Here is a 21573-nt window from a genome sequence, read left to right on the forward strand (position 1 = left end):
GAAACACTGTTGTCTTCTTCTGGATCAAAGCTCATTTAAACGATCAAAGTAGAAAACTGTTCTGTGATTGTGGACGTTAGATTTGATCCAAAGTCAACTTCTGCACCTGGTAAACAATGATATCTGTTGAAATAACATAGCAACTATATCAACATCACCAGTCAGCTTGGACAGTGTATAATTAGCAACTTGTGACATGCCTTCCCATGTAAAGAAGTATCGCTGCAGGGATGATCCCTATCTAAAGCAACTGGCTTTGTCCCGAAGAAGGCCTTTCCCTTGTCCCACTGAAGCTGTGTTAGTCTGTAATAAATGTAGTCCCTTTCTGCCATCATCAGCTGCTGTCATGCCCTGTCTGTAGCATCGATAGCATAAAATATTCCACAACATGATTGAATGAATTAAAATCTGAAATCCTTTAGGGAAGCCATGGACACCATGTCCTGTAGTCTAAAGAAGAGGAGGAGCATCCAGCTTGTTATCAGTGGGCAATTCAAAAGCCTGCATCTCTGACAGCATCAGGTTGCATTAGTGTCTATAGGTAGATTCTACATCTGAAGGCTCCATCAATGTTGAAAAGCACACAGAGGTTTTAGAGCAACATGTTGCTCTACATCTCCGTCTGTCATTGTACCAACGCATCCTCCAAACCAACCTACCTTTTAACATGCTCTTCATTAAAAACCAGACTATACTTTAACTAACCGGCACTGCAGCAAAAGTCACTGCTCTGCCCACATCCAGCTTCACTCAACCTAGTAACAAGTTCACCACACGCACTGCAATGTCAACATCACAGTATTCTACACATTCACTGTACAAATACCTCTCCTCAGTGTCCTCAGGGTGTCGATATGGGGTGTTGCAGTGAAGGAAGGCTTGTTGTAGAAAAAGCATGATGTCTGCAGTCCTTGCTGAGTTGTCATGTTGTATTCTGTGTACTGCCTACTAAGTGATAGTCTAAAGTCTAAAAATTCGAGCATGTGCTCCCATCCAGACAACGTCTCTTCCAGGGAAGACCTTGCAGATTTCAGCAGGACATTGCTGAACCACATGCTGCTTCCATCACAACAGCATGGCTTCACAGGAGAAGAGTCCAGATGTTGGGTTAGGGTTAGGGAATACTGCACAATGGGAAACTGTCTCTGTTTCAGCATCTGACGTGTTCTGTATGTTTTATTGGGAATAAAATATGGGTTTATGAGATTTGAAAATCCTTGCATTGTTTTTATTTACGCATTGTCCCACATTTTAAGGGAACTTTTCTAAATGTTCATCCTCCTGCTGAATATAATAGAATATTCTTTTTATAATAACCATACAGTAAGTCAGCTTGGACATCCTGTCAGTAGTCTTATGTCAACTTTCTTCCTGTCATTTCTGTGCTGTTCCCTCTAGTGTCTGACTTCCTGCCTTTTGCTTTACCTTTCTGTCTGTCCGTCGCCTTACCCGCTGCCTCTGAAATAACACACAACAACAAATCCAAGAAACAATTAATTGCACATTTAAAAAAAAAACAAAAAAAAAAACCTCATGATTCACCATAGCTATTATGTATAAAGCTGCCTAACTCCTTTAAGTAAGTCTAAGACCAGATTGTTTTTCATCCAGTTCACAGTCCAAACAAGCATGTTAACGTTACGTTTCTAAACAATGTTTGTTTTGGGAACTGTGTTTTCCTTTAAAAATTTCACCCTAAGCTCATGTCCTGCTAAAGGTATCCTAGAAAGCATGTCTGAAACTGTTTCATATTCTTGTATTTGTCCAGTAAACTATAGTATCATAATAACAAAAAAAAATTCTGCACCTTGCAAAGATTTTGCAGCACATTTACATTGTTCTTTTTGCAGAAGATGCACTGGCTTCCAAATGATATGCTGCTTCACACCTGTAATGCGAGGTGAGCCTGGCTGTGCAGTGGGATTTTATGACAACCATACTTATTAGTGCTGAAAACATCAGCCAAAAAGTGGAATCTTTTTACAGACCGCAGAGACTTTAAACTGCGGAGAATTTGCAGAAAATCCTTTCTGAAAGAAAAAGGTAGATTTTCCAGTCCATGAAACTATTTTGAAAAGCCATCAGGAAAACGGAGCTCCAGTTTGTTTACGCGCTGCTGGATGGAGAGAGTTTTGGTTTTATAGTTTGACAAATCTTTTGCTGTGACCGTCAACCAAAACTACCCACCCATGCAGACACACTAGTGTCTAAAGGGAAGAGGGAAAGTAACTCCCTTGCCCTCCTATGTACCTGTTGATGGCTTTCAGCTGAACAGCAGTCCTTTCTGTGGTAATGTAAAAATAAAAATACTGCAGGTCATTAGCTGATTTGATGTGATTTAATAATGTTTTATCAATCTATTGATAGCAAGGAGTCTGACAACAGATTTAGGTTCACCTGTTGGAGTCCTTTGAAAGGAAACATCTCCAAGCATACTTACAGCCAAATCCAACACAATCTGTTGTTTTATCAACCTTTCATTCATGCTGATGATCTCAGTAATAGCAGTGGTGAATCTTGTTGCTGACCACATGTAGTTTATCAGCTTAGCTTGTTATAAGGATGTCTTTGTAGCTCAGGGTGATTTTTAACCACTGGAGTCAGTGTTGGACTGCTTTTATCACACTGGTAATCACGTCAGACTGTAATCCCTTTAAAATAAATAAATGGACTCAGGCTGAAAGTTACCTTGTACATCAGATACAAGGAAAGACTGAAACATTTGAGGCCAGACAATAGTTTTCTTATATAATGTAACTATAAGGACGCATGTTCTGTGATCTCATTAAAGCCCCCCTTGCAGAGGGACTTAGTATAAACACAAAGACTAATTATTAATCATAAAAATTACTCATAGAGTCATGTTTCATTAAAGATGACATCTTAACCATCTTGGAAGAAGGAAGGAAAAAAAAGTTACACATAATCAGTGTGTTATTGCTTGTGATGTTATGTTTAGAGTTGGTATGGTGGCTGGGAAGTGCAAAACAAATTAAAATGTCAAAAAACACATTTCAAAATTAAAAAACAAAATTACATTTTGATGACCAATTCACAATATAAAAAACAAATTTCAATTTAAAAAACCAAGTGTAATTTAAAAAAAAAACAAACAATAAAATAAAAAAAACAAATTCTCTATTTAAGAAACAAATATACATTTTTAAAACAAATTCATATTTCAAGAAACATTTTTGCATTTTTAGGAAACAAATATACATTTTAGGAAAAAAAATGAAGAAAACAAATTCCTATTTGAGGAAACAAATTTATATTTCAGGAAACACTTTTGAAAGAGCTGAGACAATCTATAATTAGCAGAACACTTTTACAAATCCCAGAACAAATTAACAAAAGGCAGCTTTACGCAGAAAGGGCAAAAGTGTTTCCTGAAATATATATTTGTTTCTTTTATTTTCTTTTATTTTGAAATGTGTTTTGAAATTTTAATTTGTTTTGCACTTCCCAGCCACCATAAGTTGGGAAGGACAGTAGAAGAAGAATCATTCCCTCCAAATATTTGCCAGGCAGTCATAAAAAGTTTCAGACAGTAGAAAACATCTTGTGTTTCACCACCAACACACCAGAACTGGGTTGAATGGTGCAGGTTCAAAAGAAGGTTTTACATAATAGTCACACTGAAATAAAGTGTTATTGTGGCATTTGCAGTGGTTTTGAGTGTGTACTACTTAAGTTGGTAGCATGACAAGTAAAACAGAATTCACTGAATGTTACACTATTTTCATGAGAAAAATGGAAATGGAAAACTTTGATAGATAATCTCAATCTTCTTGCACAAACATAATTACTTTGCATGAGGTTGCTGTTTTTTATTTAGTTATACCATGGTCAGTGATAATTTTAATGACAACTGTCGAGCATTATTTTGGTATAAACGCACATGTGGTTCGGCAAGTTCAATCACTGTAATATTCCTCTGTTATGTCACCATAGCAACGCGTCAATCAGCTGATTCAGATAAGCTGTTTTTTAACAGGTGAGTGAGAGAAACGTGCCATGGTATGGATTGTGAGGTGAATTTTAATATTTTTGGCTGAAATAAAACATTTGATGAATAATAAGTAAAGTAGTGAGCGCCCCTCCTTTACAGGTCATCAACGTAGCAACGCGATAACCAGCTGGTTCAGATCAGCTGTCTTTTTACAGGTGAATAAGAGAAATGCGCTTTAGCCTGACAGCAGCTGTTTAGCATAAAAAGTACATCACGGCCAACATGAAATAGTTCCTATACTTTAGCATTATTAGCAAGTGTTGTAAAAAAAGAAATATAAATTAATTATAAAATGTTTACTGTGTGGGACCATGGTATAAACAACTCGGACCATGCATTAGACGTTTATAATGCACTTTTCAGAGGAATAACTATATACCTCCGTTGCACGTCATGGTGTTCTTGACTCCGCATCGTGCATTATAACCGTCTAATGGACGGCTCCTCTAGAAGAATCTGTATTTAATCTCAGATAGATACTGTTGTTTTAATTATTTTTAGAGTTCCTGTATTGTTGATGTTTCAAACAGCAGTTATTTTGTTAAAGGACAGCTGGAAGTCCAAGCTAGCTAGATATGTTTTTGCGATGTTGGTAAACTCTCTACTCAGGTTGAAAAGAAATGTTTTATGCTGCATGTTTTAGAAAGAAGCCTCCCAGATACAGGTCCTGGCTTTTCTGAGAGAAACCTCATTCTGTCAGTAATATTCTGTTTGTTGCATTAAAATAACCTAATGTTATGATAAATTAGGTTTAAACAGATGCTCAGGATGAGTTTTGCTCTTTAATACTTTTTGATAATAAAGAAAAAAAAAATCAAAGAGATTGTCAGACAAAAGTTAAAAGCTTCAGTTTGATTTTCCAGCTTTTGCTTCCTCTGGTCTCTCTAAGCGTGTAATGACTCCTTAGTCTGTCCTTCAGGCTGTTCTCTGACCTGTCTGGCTGAGCTGTGAGGTACTCTGACTCCGATTCGATGGCAGGATGGAGGCGAAACGTTTAGTCAGGCTCGAGCGCCGCTTCTTGATCCCCAGGCTCCCTAGTGCCGTGTCTGATTGGCTGCCGTCCGCATGCTCCATGCCATAGATCTCACCGCTCACACTGGCGCCCTTCATCATGTGGCGGCCCGATGAACGCATAGCTCTGCTGATTATCACATTGTACACATTTAATAGGTATTTGTTTGTAGAGAGGCCACGTTGGACTGTAAATATATGTGTATCTGTACCTGAAACGTCCACGGTGTCTCTCTGACTGGATGGAAATGTTGCTACTTATGCGAGATTCACTGCTGGTTCGAGAGATGGCTGACTCGTCGCTGACATCACCGTCTGAAGATTTATGGGAAACATTTTCACTACTTCTCCTCTGGTCCTTGTAGAGCTGCTGGAAACACAGATCATAGAAAAATAAGATAGTGAAATACTTAACACCACCTTCACACACCGGATTAAAGACAAGTGAATGAGGAAGGATAAAATCTAAGAAGAATCATGAACAGGTTTTTCACATTTAGTGTCTATTTTAATGTTGCTGCCAAACAAGCTAATCATAACATAAAACATAAAAGGAGGGGGGGATTTCAGCTCAAAGATTAAAATTATTACTGTTACATGAGCTGAAACAAAAAGTTAAGTGCAGTTTTCAGCTTCAGCTCGAGGATTGTACACAATTTATGTCAATTAGACATTAAAATAAATCAGAAGAATGAGTCAGAAAAGTTCAGAAAATGCTTTAAAATACTTTAAACAATCTTTTAAAGATATTTCTCACCTTTAAGGTGAGCTATGATCTCTCTAATTCAAATCAGAGACAAATTCATTCAGGAAATAAAGTAGAGAAAATGAAGTACAATAGCTTGTTGCATAAGTCTGGAGAACCTTGAAATAATACATGATGAAGCAGCTTTTGATTTCATGCCAAACTTCAGTCCTTAGGTAAGAAGCAATCAGTATGGAACATCTTAGTACCACTGTTCCTCAAAAACGCTCTCACGGTCTTGTGTAAGGTCCTATATTCTTCAGGCTACCTTAGACTTTCACAAACTTTTGCTTCCTTCTGGTTAAGCAGTTCTTTTGTTAATTCGGATGACTGTTTGGGGTTATTGTCATGTTGAAAGGTGAAATGTCTGCTTTCTAGCAGACACCCAAAGGTTTTAGTCCAAAAGTTGATTGTATTTAGGACTGTTCATAATTTCCTCCACCTTGACTAAAGCAACTCCACAGCATGATACTGCTACCTCCATGCTTTACCACAGGTATGGTGTTCTTATAAATGGTAAGTAGCTTTTTTCTTTAGGCGTTGAGGGAAAAAAGTTTAATGTTGGTTTTCATGAGGCAAAAAACCATCAAGAGACTTAGTGTCTGTGATGGACTGGCAACCTGTCCAGGATGTACCGTCTGTCGCCCAATGGTTCCTGGGATAGGCTACAGCTTCCCTGCGGACCCTTAATTGGACAAAGCAGCTAAGAAAATAACTGACTGACTGATTGAGACTTTGTTTTTTTTTTGTTTGTTTGTTCGTTTTCCCAGACTGCCAGGATCAGATGACTTTATTTTGCCAAAAAAGGCTTCCATCTTATAACCCTACCCTATAGTCTTGATATGTGGACAACATGAAAGATGATTGTTGCATGTAGTACACGACTTCTCACACATTCCTGCAGCTCCTTTCCTAGGTTTCTTATCAGCCTCTCTGACCAATTTTTCATCTATTCTTTTCCTCGCTTTTGGAGACACTTCCCATTCGTTGCAAAGTCCAACATTTTCTCAGTTTTTTTGATGAATTCATTGTTTGATGGCAGATCCAATGCTGTGGAAACTGTTTGTACCCTTCTCCTGACCGGTATCTGTATTTGATACATCGTATGGTGTCTGTGAGCCAGAAAACTAAGTAAATGTCAGGAAAAAGGACAAAGACAGCTGACCTTTATTTTGGGTTAATCTGAGTCTGTTTAATTTTCGCCAGGAGATAGCCAAGAAGACTGATAGACAAGAAGACGGGCTGACAAAGCATGAGTGTGAAGCTGTTCAGACTAATGCAACCAACTTTTTGTCTGCTATTTTCTTAACCACTTAGTCCAGTTCAGGGTCACAGGAAGCTGGAGCCTATCCCAGCAATCATGCTTTTTATCATGCACATCTTTCCTCTAACAGATTTGTTTATGTTCCACTTGGATTGTTCAGGTTGCAGTCACATTAAAGATGGGAAACGTTTTGATACAATTTATTGTAGTCTCCATTTTTACATCAAAACAACCTAGAATTTAAAAAAGGGTGTGAATACTTTTTCCATCCACTTAGATGCACTACTAACTCATCACAAGTTAATAGTTGTAGCAGGACACAACACCATCCTGGAACATTCACTGCAGCCTGAAGCAGCTACGAGCTGACAGAGCAAGCTGCTTGTAAGAGCAAGCTATTGCTGACATGAATTTCCTTCCTTTCCATGGTTTCCAGGATTTACCTGATGCCTTAAAACCCAATCACTTCTCATTTTCACATTTTGCTGCCTGTGCTTACATTGTCCGTCTCTGAAGATGTTTTAAAGGACTGACTATTGATTTTAGTCGTTTTCTTTACAGTCACAGTGATACAGTTTCAGTTATTCAGGAGACATCTTTAAGCATTAAAAAGATGTTAAAAGAACATAAACTAAAAGGAAATTGTTAGAGAACTTGCATATAAATGTGGGATAGTCACACTGCTGTCTTTAAACTGACAGGAATGGAAAAATGGGGTATTCAGCATGTTCACTGTGTTAGGTGAATCCCAGAGTGTCTGCCCACTTGGAGCCAATTCATTTTACTGAGTGGTCTTCCCCGTCACTGTCACATGATTTATTACTTTCTCAGACAGTCAGTATAACTGTATAATGCACTTCAGTGGTATTAGTGCCTTGTGGTAGCTGGCTGGAGCCTTTAGTTTTCCCCTCCACTTTCCTGATGAGTGTGTTTTGAAGTGTACTGACAGGAAAACTGAAGACTGAGGATGAAGAAGGTTGGGGCATGCATGTACCTCACGCTTATTCTTGAGGGCTCGGTCCAGGTCCTGCCGGCTGGAAGTGCTGGCCACTGACGTTCGGTTAGAATGAACCCTCTTCGTGATGTCGCGCACACACTTCTCTGCTATCTGGGCTGTTCATGCAAAGAATACAAGAAATCAATTCAGATCCCTTTAAATGGAGCTGAATGGCACAATGAGCTGAGATGGTCTGACATTAGGGCTCGGTCAGACTTGCAAAGTCGAAAGTCATGTAGAGTAACTGGCAACTTTGTAAGGAACACCTGGTCAAGGACTTGTTAAAGCAGTCAGCTAATCACTCAGTAGCAACTCAGTACATGTAGATGTGGTCAAGATGACGTGGTGAAGTTGAAACTGAGCATCATAATGAGGAAGAAAGAATATTTAAGTGACTCTAAACATGGCATGGCTGGAGAGGGGCTACAGCTGCAGAAGGTCCGACCAGGTGCATCTCCGATGAGCTAAGAACAGAAAACTTAGGCTACCATTCACACAGACTCAGCAATACTGGACAACAAAACCCGGAAACTGTTGCTTGATCTCTCTGTCTCTGTTCCAGATGTAACGTTGAGATGGCAGGATCAGAATTTGGTGGAAACACCATGAAAGAATGGCTCAGTTCTGATGGTTCAGGATGATTGCACGATATCTTGGCACAATTTGGGTTCCTTGCTGACCATGTCCATTGTCTTATGACCATTGTACATCTGTAGCTGACTTTCTCGGATACATCTGCTGATGGCTACTTCCAAACGATGGAGTCCAACATGGTACAAATAAGGTAGCCGGTGAGTGTAGAACATGTCTGAGTAAAGTGGTACATTTATATGTGCCATATTTTTTATCTCCTTTTATAAACAAAGTGGATAATATATAGGATTCATGGTATTTGTGCTACAGTGTTTGCAGCACCAGAAGACTACACCTGCATACAGTTGTACATCTGTAGCTGACTTTCTCGGATACATTGCAAGACTTGAGTAAGGTTCAGTAAAAGTGGAGGAATAGATTCTATCAGGGTGATGAGTGAAACCAAATCTTTGGTAATGTGACGTCCTGATCCCCCCTCCTTCTCTTACCTTGTTCTACCGTGCTGCTCTGAGGTGGAAGCTGCGGGAGCTGCCTCACTCTGCGCGCTGACGAGGACGCCACTGAGGAGGAAAGAGACGTGCCACCTTGCAGGTGGTCCCTAACACAGGAGCAATGAAAGCAAAGCAGACAGAGAGCACAGACAAAAGAGAATCAATATGAGGAAGAGAAGTAAATAAAAGCAAGAGTGATGGAAGTCGAGAAGAAGAATTTAACATTCTAAATATTTGTGTCCTGGGTGCTTAATTTTTTTCACACAATATTGCATAAGTTATTTGTTGTTGTCATGGTTTGTGATTGTTACTATACAACTGCCAGAACAAAGTATTCACAATAACACTTCTGCAATATTAAATGTTGAAAAGAATAAGTATTCATCTTTATTTTTTAGGTTTATTACATCTTTCTTTTTTTGGAGTTTATGAGCTGATGTCAGTTAATAGCATCACTTACGTGTTTAACACAATATCTGTATTTTATTCTGTTAAAATGACAGGTGTTGTCAATATACAGATATCATGACAGCCCAAACAATACATTTTAGATAAACCTGTGAGAATTTTACATCTTAACTTAGGATATGATGAGGAATATTAAAGTTGCAAGACTTCAAACAAAATAAATGAATTAATGTAGATACGAAAAAAAGCATCAAGTCAGGGAAATGGGAGAAGAGCGACATCAGCGCTGCTACTATAAAAACTGCAGTGACGTGAGGTGAAGCTCGTTTAGGGGCTGGCGGTAAGAGATCTGTCACCAAACCGAGCAGCAAAACCAAATTTCAGCAGTGAAAACAGACAAGGTGAAAATCTTCAAGCACAAAAAGCAACCACGTCAGCAGGCGTTCACTCATTCTTATCAAGTCTCACAAAAAGACCTCAAGAAACTGTGAAGAAATACAAAATGACTTTTCATTTATCACTTTTTTTTTTTTTAAATGACGGAAAATGGAAAATAATGCCAATCAACACCCTCCTTTTCCATTTCCTTATCAATTGATTGTCTTTTAAACAATGGACCTCCATTTTGCAAAAGAAACATTTAACACTTATAAATGACATCAAGTACTACACACACTTATAGGATGAAAAACAAACACAGAACTGCAAGATCCAACGCTGTGATGAAACACAAACACAGACTGAAAAGTATGAAGGGATGCTTCGTTTCCCTCCACAGGTGATGGAAGAATATCTGTCACTGTGTCAGAGGGTTTGGCGTTGGGGTTAAATCCCCTTACCGAGGGGCAGCTGTGAAGTTTTCTTTCCTCTGAAGCCCTTTGAGGTGGTGGTGGGCTCCACTCTGATGCACAGACACACACACAAATGTGCACAATCACACGTGTCATACAAACCCCACAGCATAGTGTGTAAGCAGCAGCATGCAGGATCAGAAATGGGGTTGAGGAGGAAAAAAAAGGCAGAAAAGAAATGAATAAGCAGCAGGTGCAAATAATGTCAGCTAAAATCTAAACTTGCATATTTGGTAGGTAGAACCGCTGGCTTGTTTTTAATTCTTAGAATCTACAGATGGAAATTTAGCTGATTAGTGAATGATAAAAAAAGTCTGGGATTGGTTTCCTTTTCTTTCGCATTGCACGTATAATAATGTGTATGTAATTTTTCCTCCATTTTTCTCAAGTAATTCAACTCCATTACTATGAACATGCTGTGTTCATATGCACATAAAAATAAAAATTAAATATATCTGCCGCATTCACATGGGCCTTGTGTGTTAAACTTTCTGTCAGGAAAATGTAATTCAGCCAACATTACCACCTTAAAAACATGCACATGAGGAAGCAGGTGATAAAAGAAAGAGAAAAGAAAAGGTTTTCTTCCAAAACTGTAACATGCTCATGTTGGTTAAAGATACCACTGACATTTTAATTAATGGGGTACACTGGTATTGTCACCATGTGATGCAGCTGGTACGGCACCACACTGATGTTTATTACTGGTACAGCCAGCATGTTATAGTGTGAACTAATAAGCAAGTAACATGCAGCACCATGAGTTCAGAGAGGAGGACATACATGTTTTAGTCCAATCGTTACTTGATAAGTTTTTAGCTTCTTAAATTTCTTACTTTATTTAGGCTTTTTTTTTTTTTTTTTGCTTTGTCTGTTACACGGAAGAGCCACATGGAAACTTTGGAAACTTACTGATATAATCTTTGGGAAGATGATTGACTGAATCAACTAATCAATAGATATTAGAAAGTCTATCTACAAAAACAAATGGGAAGTTAAGAGGTCTTTGTAGTGGCAAAGACGTCCAAACAAAACTGGACCTGAATACGAAAGTATTATTTAAAATATTTTGTTATTTGTATGGGTGGGACTTATTTAAAAAATAGCGAGAGAGGTGGGGCTTCACAGCTGCTGCTAACAAAGAAGAAAAAAAAAGTCCCTGATACCAGCAGAAAAAGACACTAGATTTGTTGACGCCCGTTTTGTCTTTAAATAGACTTACTGAGGGGTCAAAATATCACTAAATATAGTGCTAATGCGGCTAAGCTAGTAGCGGAAGTAGAGTGTGCATCAGTGTAATCGGTGTACCAGGAAACTGTACTCTGACAAAAGTTCCACACTTAAATGCATTACTTTTTTTTTGTTTGTTACATTAAAAACTCTGTTATTAATTAATTGTAATTAAAGCATTAAAGTCCCACCCTGGTTAGTTGTGTTTTTGCTTGTTTTAACAGCCATATCTCATTTCACATCTACTTTTAGTTCTGCGAAAAGTCTCATTATGCATTATATTAAAAACGCATATGGACGTCACCCACTGCCTGTCTTCTGCCTCCTTTACTAACATCAGTGCATTTTCACAGAGCTTGCAGGATTATATCTGGATTATAAATGGGGAAGCACCGCCAGAAATCATGGGGCCAGTGTTGCGCAGATAACTCACGTAACCAAAAAAATAACCAAAGAAAAGAACAAAACAGAAGTGGTCACACTGACCACCACTGTTTAGTGCTCTGCTGCCTCTTTTTAAGAATGGACATTGCATGGTCCCTAAAAATTTCGTTAAGCGCCATGTGTTTATGAATTCTCGTTTAAAACACTTGCTGTTTTGGCTTGTTTACCCACCACTTCATTCATTAGACGTAAATCTCATGTTATTTAAATCTAAGAAATGTTATATCATCAAATTCAGCACTACTAATGGTCATAAAAGGCTTGAATGAACCTGAGTACACACTCACAGGCTCAAAACATCCCATAGGCCACCTAAAACCTCTATAAGCCTTCAAGAAGTGGTTATTGAATCTCCAAGCTCTGCCTCTCAATGAGCATGTTTGACATGTGCTGAGCCTACAGTACATGTCTTACCTGCTACTGTCAGACAGCTTCCTGCCATAAGTCTGACATTCAGGTGGTTCCAGGGTCTGAGGCTGCCTGGAGAATGGTGGATGAGCAAAAAGAAACAGTACAAAACAGAATAAAAATATGGAATGAACAGATATGAGGATGGAAGAGAGCACGGTGAAGGATAAATCATTTAGATTTAGAGGAACCTGACACCGTCGGGGGTTGTCATTGGCCTTACAAGTTTATGATCTGGAAAAGGAGCCATGCTGTGATTGATGGTATGATGGTGATAGAAATAAGGGTCGTCACACACTCATGCTTCATCTGTAACTGTGCCTATGTGCAGTAGTATGTGTGCAGAAGTGTGTGTGTGTATTCCGCTTCTTTGTACTGAGGTGAGTGAAAGTCTCTTGAGAGGGAAGTAGCATCCATACTCTCCATTCATGGTCATGAAGACAATAAGAATGATGTTCACACCATACAGACACACACACACACACACACCCCACGCACACACACAAAAGCAGTCACACCCATGATATGAATTATGGTTATCATGAATTTTACATAATTTTTCAGCACAAAACCTTGAAAAGCAACACTTCTTCATGACAGAGGAAAAATGCGAGAACACAGAAGCTGTGGATTCCTAGAATAAAAAAGTGGTCTGCAAGAAGCAAAGCCAGCAAGGGAGGATTTCACACCATAGCCAGTACAAACTACTGTAAAAAGTTACAAGCAGGACAAACCTGGCACTAAAAATCACGAAGGAAGGATAGAAAGTCAACAGAAAAAAAGTACAGCAACAACAATCACAGCCAAAGACTAATGCTGCTAGTCACCAAACTACAAACTGAAAAACACGACCCATGAAGTAAAGTGCGCACAAGCAACCTCTTAGCACTGTGAGCGATAAATTACAACACAAAACGGAACTTGCCTGTGCCTTGGAGACTTTCAGTAGGACAAGCTCCACTTTGGAAATTACATTTGCACTCATTGCATTTGGCTAGTATTATCTCAAAGTTTACACTTTGTTAATAAGTAAACTGAAAAGTAGGTGATTTTATCTTGTATTTAACATCACGACTACTGTCATGTTATTTATTAGTTTGACATTTTAAAGTGTTGACAATTTCCTGTCACTTGACAATACTAACACAATACTAACACAACCTCCACAATTACTAGCCTAGCAAAGTTTGAGCTAACAAAATCAGTTAAGACTACGTTAACAAAATCAACAAATGTTAACTTTTCATACAAAATATTAGCATGGCATCCAAAACAACTAGCGTAGCAAAGTATAAGGTATCAAAAGATGTTCATTCTCACTACTTTAACAAAAACCTCATTTATCTGCAAATTTATGCTGATAGTTGGGCAAGGATTGAGCTAATCTGTTGGGCTATGGTAGCAATACCAATAATCGTAATTTATGGTAACTTTCTTAGCATAGCATCCAAAAATGCTACTCAACAAAGTTTATTGTAATAAATTGTCTATTCTATAATTGTCTAAATTATCTGTAAAATGTCTAAATTATTTGTAAAATTGAACATATAGCTTAGGGAAGTTTAAAATGATGTGATCTTTTAGGTTGTGCTAATAATATTGGCTAAGTTTAACTTAAGCTCAGTTTTCACAAACAGGTCTGGGTCGGTACAGGAGGGTTTCGTGCAGTTTAGTTTGTTAAATTCTGATCACTGTAGCGTTTCCACAACCAGCCAGTGTTGCTAGATATTGTGAGAAAAAAAACTTTAAAAACCTTTTTTTAAAATTAGCTATATATAACTTAGCTAAAAAGGACCAAGGCTAAGACCTAAAAACTGTCCCCTTATGATATGAGAATAATACTAACAATAATACTAACAAATTATAAGCCTTAATAAGCCTTACGAATATGAAGAGTTTTTTTAAGGGGGTAACATGCTGCCTGGTGAAGAGGAGGAAAATAATATTTTGGAGGCACGATACTCTTTTGCTCTTACTCTTAATTTTTATATATTTTTTACATATCTTCTTGTTCAGTAGTGTGCATTGTTACATTACTGCTTTGTCAAGTGAATTTGTGCACATATGTGTGTTGACAGGGGTGCCCCAGTTCAGATGGCCATGGTAACCAAGGCAATGGGGCCATGGACTCTAACTCATGAAAAAAGGACTGTTGCATTCACATTTCCTGTTCCACATCCAGGGGTTGTTGCTTTACTGTGGACCCCTAAGACAGAATCAGGAGGGCTTTGTAAAATGAGCAGAGCAAGCCAAATAAGAAACTACACTTCAGAAAAAGAGTCCAAAGACTGCAACCTCCAGCTCACAATATTTGCAAGTAAAAAGTTAGCTCAAAGTGGCTGACAACAAATAGATTTGGCAACACTAGAGCCAATTACTCAGCACGCAGCGTGTTGGCTGCATAGCAATACATGCGTCAGCTATGTTACAGTATGAGGTAAAGGCAGAGTGACACCTTCCTTTAACTATAACAAAGAGGAGCCTGACACAGAAACAAAGCACTGTTGGATATGTTGCACTTTGTGTTTCTTTCTTCTTGGCACGTGATTTTAAATTTAAAAAAATCCACAGTCTCTTTAAACATGTTGCTGTTACCACTTTGCTCTTAGAGCCAAGTTGAACAGGAAATTCAACCAATCAATGAATTGTTGCGTGTCATACTCTACCCTTTTTGGTTGAAGATGTAAGACTGGGACCACAATGGAAAGGTTCCAAAAAACTGGGACCCTTTAGGTTGGATATTATGGTACCCTTTCCATTTTCTGGCTGAGGAGAGCGATAAAATGCATATCAACCTGTACCGTACCTAGCAGGTATATATATATATATATATATATATATATATATATATATATATATATACATACGCTGCGTGCTGAGTAATTGGCTCTAGTGTTGCCAAATCTATTTGTTGTCAGCCACTTTGAGCTAACTTTTTACTTGCAAATATTGTGAGCTATATACATATACATATACATATATATACATACATATATATACATACATATATATATACATATATATATATATATATATATATATATATATATATATATATATATATATATATATATATATATATGAATTTGTATAATTTATATATAAATTTATAATAATCTGTATAATCTGTATAATTTATATATATATATATATATATATATATCATAGTTTAAGCTGATAAAAGCTGATAATTCCCACTAATTTAACAAGGAATATCTCATTGATTTGTGCATTTATCACTCAGGAACACATTTTTATGTTAAACTGACAAATCAAAACAAACTATAAATACTCCTCAATATACACTAGATTATTTCTTAAAAATAATATTTGCATTCTATTATCTTGTTTTGTTCTTTTATTTAAATATCAAGATAAAATTAATCACCACACTTTTATAAAATTAGGCCAAAAAGAAAATAAATTTAAAAAAAAAAAAAATTCATTTTTGTTTCCAAGATAAAGAAAAAAGAAAAAAGTAAAAAATCTTTTTTCATTGCTTAAGACAAAAGAAATCTTTATGGCCTGCGTTATAACTACATCAAATTTTTAGGCACAAGGCAAGCTCCAAGAGGAAGTGGTTTCAGTGCGAGGGTCCACACAAGGGTACCTGTCGTCTTCAGGGGAAGCATGCTGAATAAGTATCCTGGGACTTGCTGGGCGTCTTCGTGGCAGGGAATGGGACAAAGATTTTCTATATGTACACATACAAAATATGTCACCCACATGACAAAGTCTGAGAACCTGTTATCACACATTTCTTTCCATGGTTACGAGTATTTAATGCTCCTCTTAAGGGAAACAAAATAAGCTGCAGACACAACATGAGCTGATTATCTCCTCACAAAGTTGTTATTGCTGACTTATCGACCTGCAAAGCAAACACAAGTCCAGCATTCACCACCCTTTGTGCTCTTTTGGTTTCCAAAGAATCTTCTAAAGGGATTTTTTTAAGTTTGGCAGTTTCACAAATAACATTTCCTGTATCATAAGATAGGCCAGTTGCATAAAAACACCAACAGTAAAGCTACTTGATGGAGATATCCACTGAAACAAAGGACAAATGAAGCTTATTGTTGACAGTATGGTAAATGTTATAGCCTCACAGCTAGCATGGAACAGGATGAATGACAGAGTGATCCACAAGTCTTTTGATATACATTGAAACGTTAATGCTGAAGCAAGAAATAGTGGAATAAATCCAAACCGGTGATATCAGGACTGCTTCTATGAAGGTAAAAGATAATACACTGGACACACAGAAGTGTAAATAATGGTACAGATATGTAAAAATCTCTGCATCTTAACGTGCAGCTTTAAAGACTGAGGTGATGTGCAGGAGCTGCAGGATGAGTGGGCGGGTGCAAAACAGTGGCGGGGAGGGGAGGTTTACTATTAATTAGCTGGTGTAGAATTATTCAGAAAGGAGGGAAATACAAAGACCAGGAACAGCTGAGGACAGGAAACTACAGGGAGGGGGGGACTGCAGGAAGAGGGGAGCGGGTGGGTTCAGAGGCTGGTACCTTGCAGTCTCTGGTGAGGGGACATGATTGTTTGGAGTCAGACAGTTGGTGCTAGCGCTTCTAACCCTGTCCAGAGAAGGCTGCAGATCACTAGATGCACCACAGCACAACATGCCATCCAATGGAGGAAGAGAAGGAGGAGAAGAAAAGGAGACAGAAGGAGAGGACAGAAACAAACACAAAGAGAAACAATGGACAAACAGAAAAAAGTTTTCTTTAAAGGAAGTTTGGTTAACTTACCCGAAGTCTTAATGCTAATGTGTGACATAAATGGCTGGCATCAAGATGGAGACGTGTGAGGTTGTCATGAGGATGGAGGAAGGTGGAAAATGGATCTCGACTACTGAGTCTAATCTCCAAGGATCATGTTTTGCCACTTCGGATCAGCTGGAAGTGTGTGTTTGTGCCTTACCAAAGTGTCGCATCGTGAGTGAACGTTAGATGGTGGTGTGTGAAGGAGCGCCGTGTCGCCGTGATGACTGTCCATCACATGATAAAGCTCATATCTCCACATGCATGCAGTATGGAGTCAGTCACAAACAGAGCATGCAAACTAGCCCTCGCTACTGGGGGAGATACTCACACGGCATCAGATGGCGTTGCCTTTGAAGACTTTCTGTTCATCTCGTCCCGCTAACACAATGGGACTCATTTCGAGATCACTAATTAACCAGCTGCTTCTGCACAGCGTTGGTAAAGTTCACCCTCTCACGTGTCTAACGGCTTCAGTACGCTTCACAAGAACAGTTGCTTTGTCTCATCATCATGTTAAAAACACGAGGCGTCGAGTCCAATCATTTTGTTAAATAGACATCTTTGTGCAGATGAGAAGTAAAAACTGCTGCCTAGACTTTTCACGTTTCCTAAAAAGTCTGTATAATTTGATTTTTATCTCGTAATGGGAGGTTCGGCTCTGTTCAATTAAAAGTCTCTTTCAGCTCTGATTTATTACTCGTTTAGTATCACTTGGAACTTCTGTTTTACCCTATTTTAGCAAAAAATGAAGGGTTTGTACGTTAGTAGGAAATTTTGACTTTTTTCAGTGTTTTCATAAAAGCATCAGAATTCATCAGAAAAAACAGCTAATAATATTTTCATCAAATCTTTAAATGAAGAGTTGAGCACGGAACAAAAAAAAAGATCAAAAAAAGGCAAAAGTCTGAACATTGACACTCATTTTTTTCTGTATGTATCTGCTTGTGCTGGGTAACAACCGTCCCTATTTGACTAAACTGCACAGTGAGATACGAGGGCTTAAAGCTCTTCTGGCTGAATCAGAAGATTCTGCTTTCTGGGTCACTTTTGGACGACTAACAACTGTGATTCTGTGTTTTTTTACATGCGCTATACTACATCTATAATGCTCTAAGCAGCACAGGTTGAGGATTTCGTTTAGTTCATCGTCTGTCATCACAGACGATTAACAGAAACTTTTTTCTCAGGAATAAAAATGAGAATTTCAGACGTATCTGCTGGAGTTGTGTGTTTCTGCGGCACAGTAACTGGGACGAGAAATATGGAAATTTCTTTCACTGATCATTTAAAGCACACTGAACTCTGACCTGGAGACTCACCCAATTGTTGATATGTGGATACCCCTGATCAAAATGCAAATTTCTGGGTCTCTTACCACTCCTGGTGTTAGCATGCATGCAACAGATGTGTGAAACAGGGTGTGGACAGAAACAAGAAAAGAAGAGTCTGGAGAACAAATACGCAGATCCTCCAGAACTTATCCAGTGATTTCATTCACTATCACTTAACTCATCTGAAACTGAATTAATCTTGCCACATTCAATTTGATTTAAACTTGAAGAATGAACTGTAAGAAATGGGATTAGCATGTCAGGACTGATTTTTCTGTGCATGTCATCCAGCTGCTGCATGTTTCTGCCTAAATCACTGGCTAAGTCTGTAGGTTTCTGCAGAGTGAGCAAAAGCAAAAGAACAAGCACCAAACGCTGCCTCTGAACTCTACGGTCACACTTAAAACACCCTCATATGCATCAGAGTGTTTGTTTCATATACCTCGAATGAAACACTCCGATGCGCTCTGTAGAGGGACTTACCTCCATGGCTATGTGCTGTGCATGTGACTACAGCAGGTGTGATAGTATGGAGCTAGAATAGCTGTTCTAAGTTATATCTCCCCATTTTTAAGCACAACGAGAAGTACAGCTGCAAAGGGATTCAAAAGTGCAAAACCATTTATACTTTTTTGGAAATTTGTACACATTTCTGTAATCTCTAACCAATCAGAGAGAGATATGACCAAGGCCAGTACATCTGTCAAAGCTCCCTAAAGGTAAGTCTGTTTAGATTACTTTTAAGAAAACTTAGTAAAGACTTGATTTTCCATCTACAGAAAGTGAGTTAGTAAGTTCCCATACATCTCTAAGTTACTTACTGACAACCACCTTTAACTAAACCAATGAGGTATTAGTTTTATTTTAACTGCCATCTTGTATTATTTTCCTTGTTTTGTGTATGGTGACGAGGTTATTTTTGTGTGTAGTTTCTTTTGGGAATCTAGATGAAAATTTGCATATTGTTAAATCCGGCACACTCACAACAATATGTTAGATGTTTAACAAACAAATAAGTTAAACTTTAAGGAATTGTGACAGTTGTGCTTGCCTTGGCCAGACAGTTCAACATGAAGTGTAAAATATGGTAAATAGTTCATACTTGTAAAAGTGACTTGTGCTTTCAGATCTGTGGCACTAATCGTTATGTGTAGATTTGATTTGTACCTGTATTTGGTAGTTTCAAAACAAGAAGTACATGTCGGAAAGCTTAAGTATCTATTGTGGCTCCATATAATGCACTACTATAAAGTTGTATGTATGTTAAGTTAAAACCACATAAAGGTATGGTGAATGAATATTTTCAATGACTGGTTTCATTTCCACGAAGCAGCATGCAACACCTTTGGGCTGGTTGTGGGGAAGAAATCCAGTCATGAGCCCGCAGTGCCCTCTGGTGGATCTGAGGCTGCAGTGCAGCTATACATTCAGGGGAATCCCTCCAATCATTTTATTGGAGATGCTGCTGTTTTATCCGAATTGTGTAACTGTGTGACATAACTTTTCGCAAAATATATGCATGTTAAAATGATATAATCTATCTCAGACTTAACATAAAAACGGTTATTATAGATGAATCCATGATACATGGTGGCATTGTGGATGGTGTTTTTTTTTTAAATAAACATAACATAAACCAGCAGATCTTTGTTTATAGATATAGTGTAATGTGTATTCTTTCAACAAAAATAAAAGAAAAAATCTTTAATTTAATCTTGAGCATAATGTGTTGATAATTTTTCCACTTAAATTTCTGTTTGATGTGACACTGCAATTCATTTTAAGGACAATATTTCTCATATTTTCAGAGAGAAAGAATCGGATAAAAGACCAAGTCTATCGGATTTTAGCGAATCTAGAAGCAAAATGTAAACAACGGCCAGTTTACCTGGTGTGCAGGCACTCGGCACTTTTGCCTCGCATTGACTGGTGGATCGTGATGACCTCACTGTGGTTACCATGGGGATGGATGACACATGAGGAAATCAACAACAGTCAAAAAAACCAGAAGAGCAGAAGAAGAAGAGGGTGAATAGGAAAGTGAATCGTAGCTAGTTTAACCACACATTCATTAATTCCACACATTTTCTACCAGCCAAACACTTTTTGTTGCGACTGAAGTCGCTGCACAGGTCGTCACAATCAGCCTACAGCTACAGCACCAAAGACGAGCAAAGCAGACACCAAAAACAGGGAGATGTGTTCAAAGGGCAGGGCAGAAAGAAAAAAACTAGAGGTTTGCTGATATTTACACGTCTCACACACAGGCTTCTGCACCTGAAGCAGTTCTACACCGCAGTCCAAAGCCTCCAGCCACAAAAAGCAAAAAGAATCGCAACTTTGGAGGCAACTTGGGGTTGCTTGGTGATCACACACAGGCCTACCTGTCGTCCAGGTATTCTTCCTCTTGATGGCGGCCTCTGGCAGCGTCATAGAAACGTGTCGGAGATCGAGAACGACGAGTGTGAGGAAGCTCGTCATCCAGACTCCTGAAAGACGGACAGACGGACAGCTTAAAGTCTTGTTGGTGGTCGGGCAGTGCAGCCTCATTTGGCTCGGCCGGTAAAAGCAGAGCTGGCAGCACTAAGTGTTCTGCGTCGCACTGCCATTTCATTAGTAGATGGACTCGCTTTACTGGCTTCCAACAAACTCATTTCCTCTCTCCGCTGCATGTTGCTTTGTCCCTCTTACAACAGACCGCTGTCCTCCCACCAGGCTGCTGCTGGTCTTTAAAGAGTCATCATTAGGGGAGTCCATAAGGAGGGAATTAAGCAACATTTTTGTCTAAAATACAATTTTAAAAAAAAGAAATTCTCTGCGCCCTGACCTCTGGGTGGGAACGTTGGGTGGTCGTGACCGGATGCGTCCCTTCTCCTCGCGGTGCGGGGACACTGAGCGGGAACGGATGTGATGGGAGGGCGTTCGCTGCTGGTCAGGCACCTCAAGGGTAGATGTGGACTCCCGTTGCCTCTCCCTGCCACGCCCTTCTGCTGCAGGACGACACGCACA

General features: G+C 38.6%; 1 protein-coding gene across 1 annotated transcript in view; it reads right to left on the reverse strand.

Moving 5' to 3' along the window:
- rims1a (regulating synaptic membrane exocytosis 1a) overlaps positions 1-21573 on the reverse strand; it is a gene marked incomplete at both ends in the record, with an annotated part of 124027 nt that overhangs the window by 5213 nt on the left and 97241 nt on the right. Inside the window, 11 exons of the mRNA XM_079248928.1 lie at positions 1426-1458; positions 4945-5150; positions 5236-5390; positions 8027-8145; positions 9112-9221; positions 12462-12527; positions 16066-16149; positions 16979-17146; positions 20453-20512; positions 20949-21053; positions 21392-21554. Of these exons, the coding sequence (XP_079105054.1) occupies positions 1426-1458; positions 4945-5150; positions 5236-5390; positions 8027-8145; positions 9112-9221; positions 12462-12527; positions 16066-16149; positions 16979-17146; positions 20453-20512; positions 20949-21053; positions 21392-21554 (1269 nt within the window). The remainder of the gene's footprint in view (positions 1-1425; positions 1459-4944; positions 5151-5235; positions 5391-8026; positions 8146-9111; positions 9222-12461; positions 12528-16065; positions 16150-16978; positions 17147-20452; positions 20513-20948; positions 21054-21391; positions 21555-21573) is intronic.

Source organism: Telmatherina bonti (assembly GCF_933228915.1).
Source record: "Telmatherina bonti genome assembly, chromosome: 11".
In the NCBI taxonomy this organism is placed as follows: Eukaryota; Metazoa; Chordata; class Actinopteri; order Atheriniformes; family Telmatherinidae; genus Telmatherina; species Telmatherina bonti.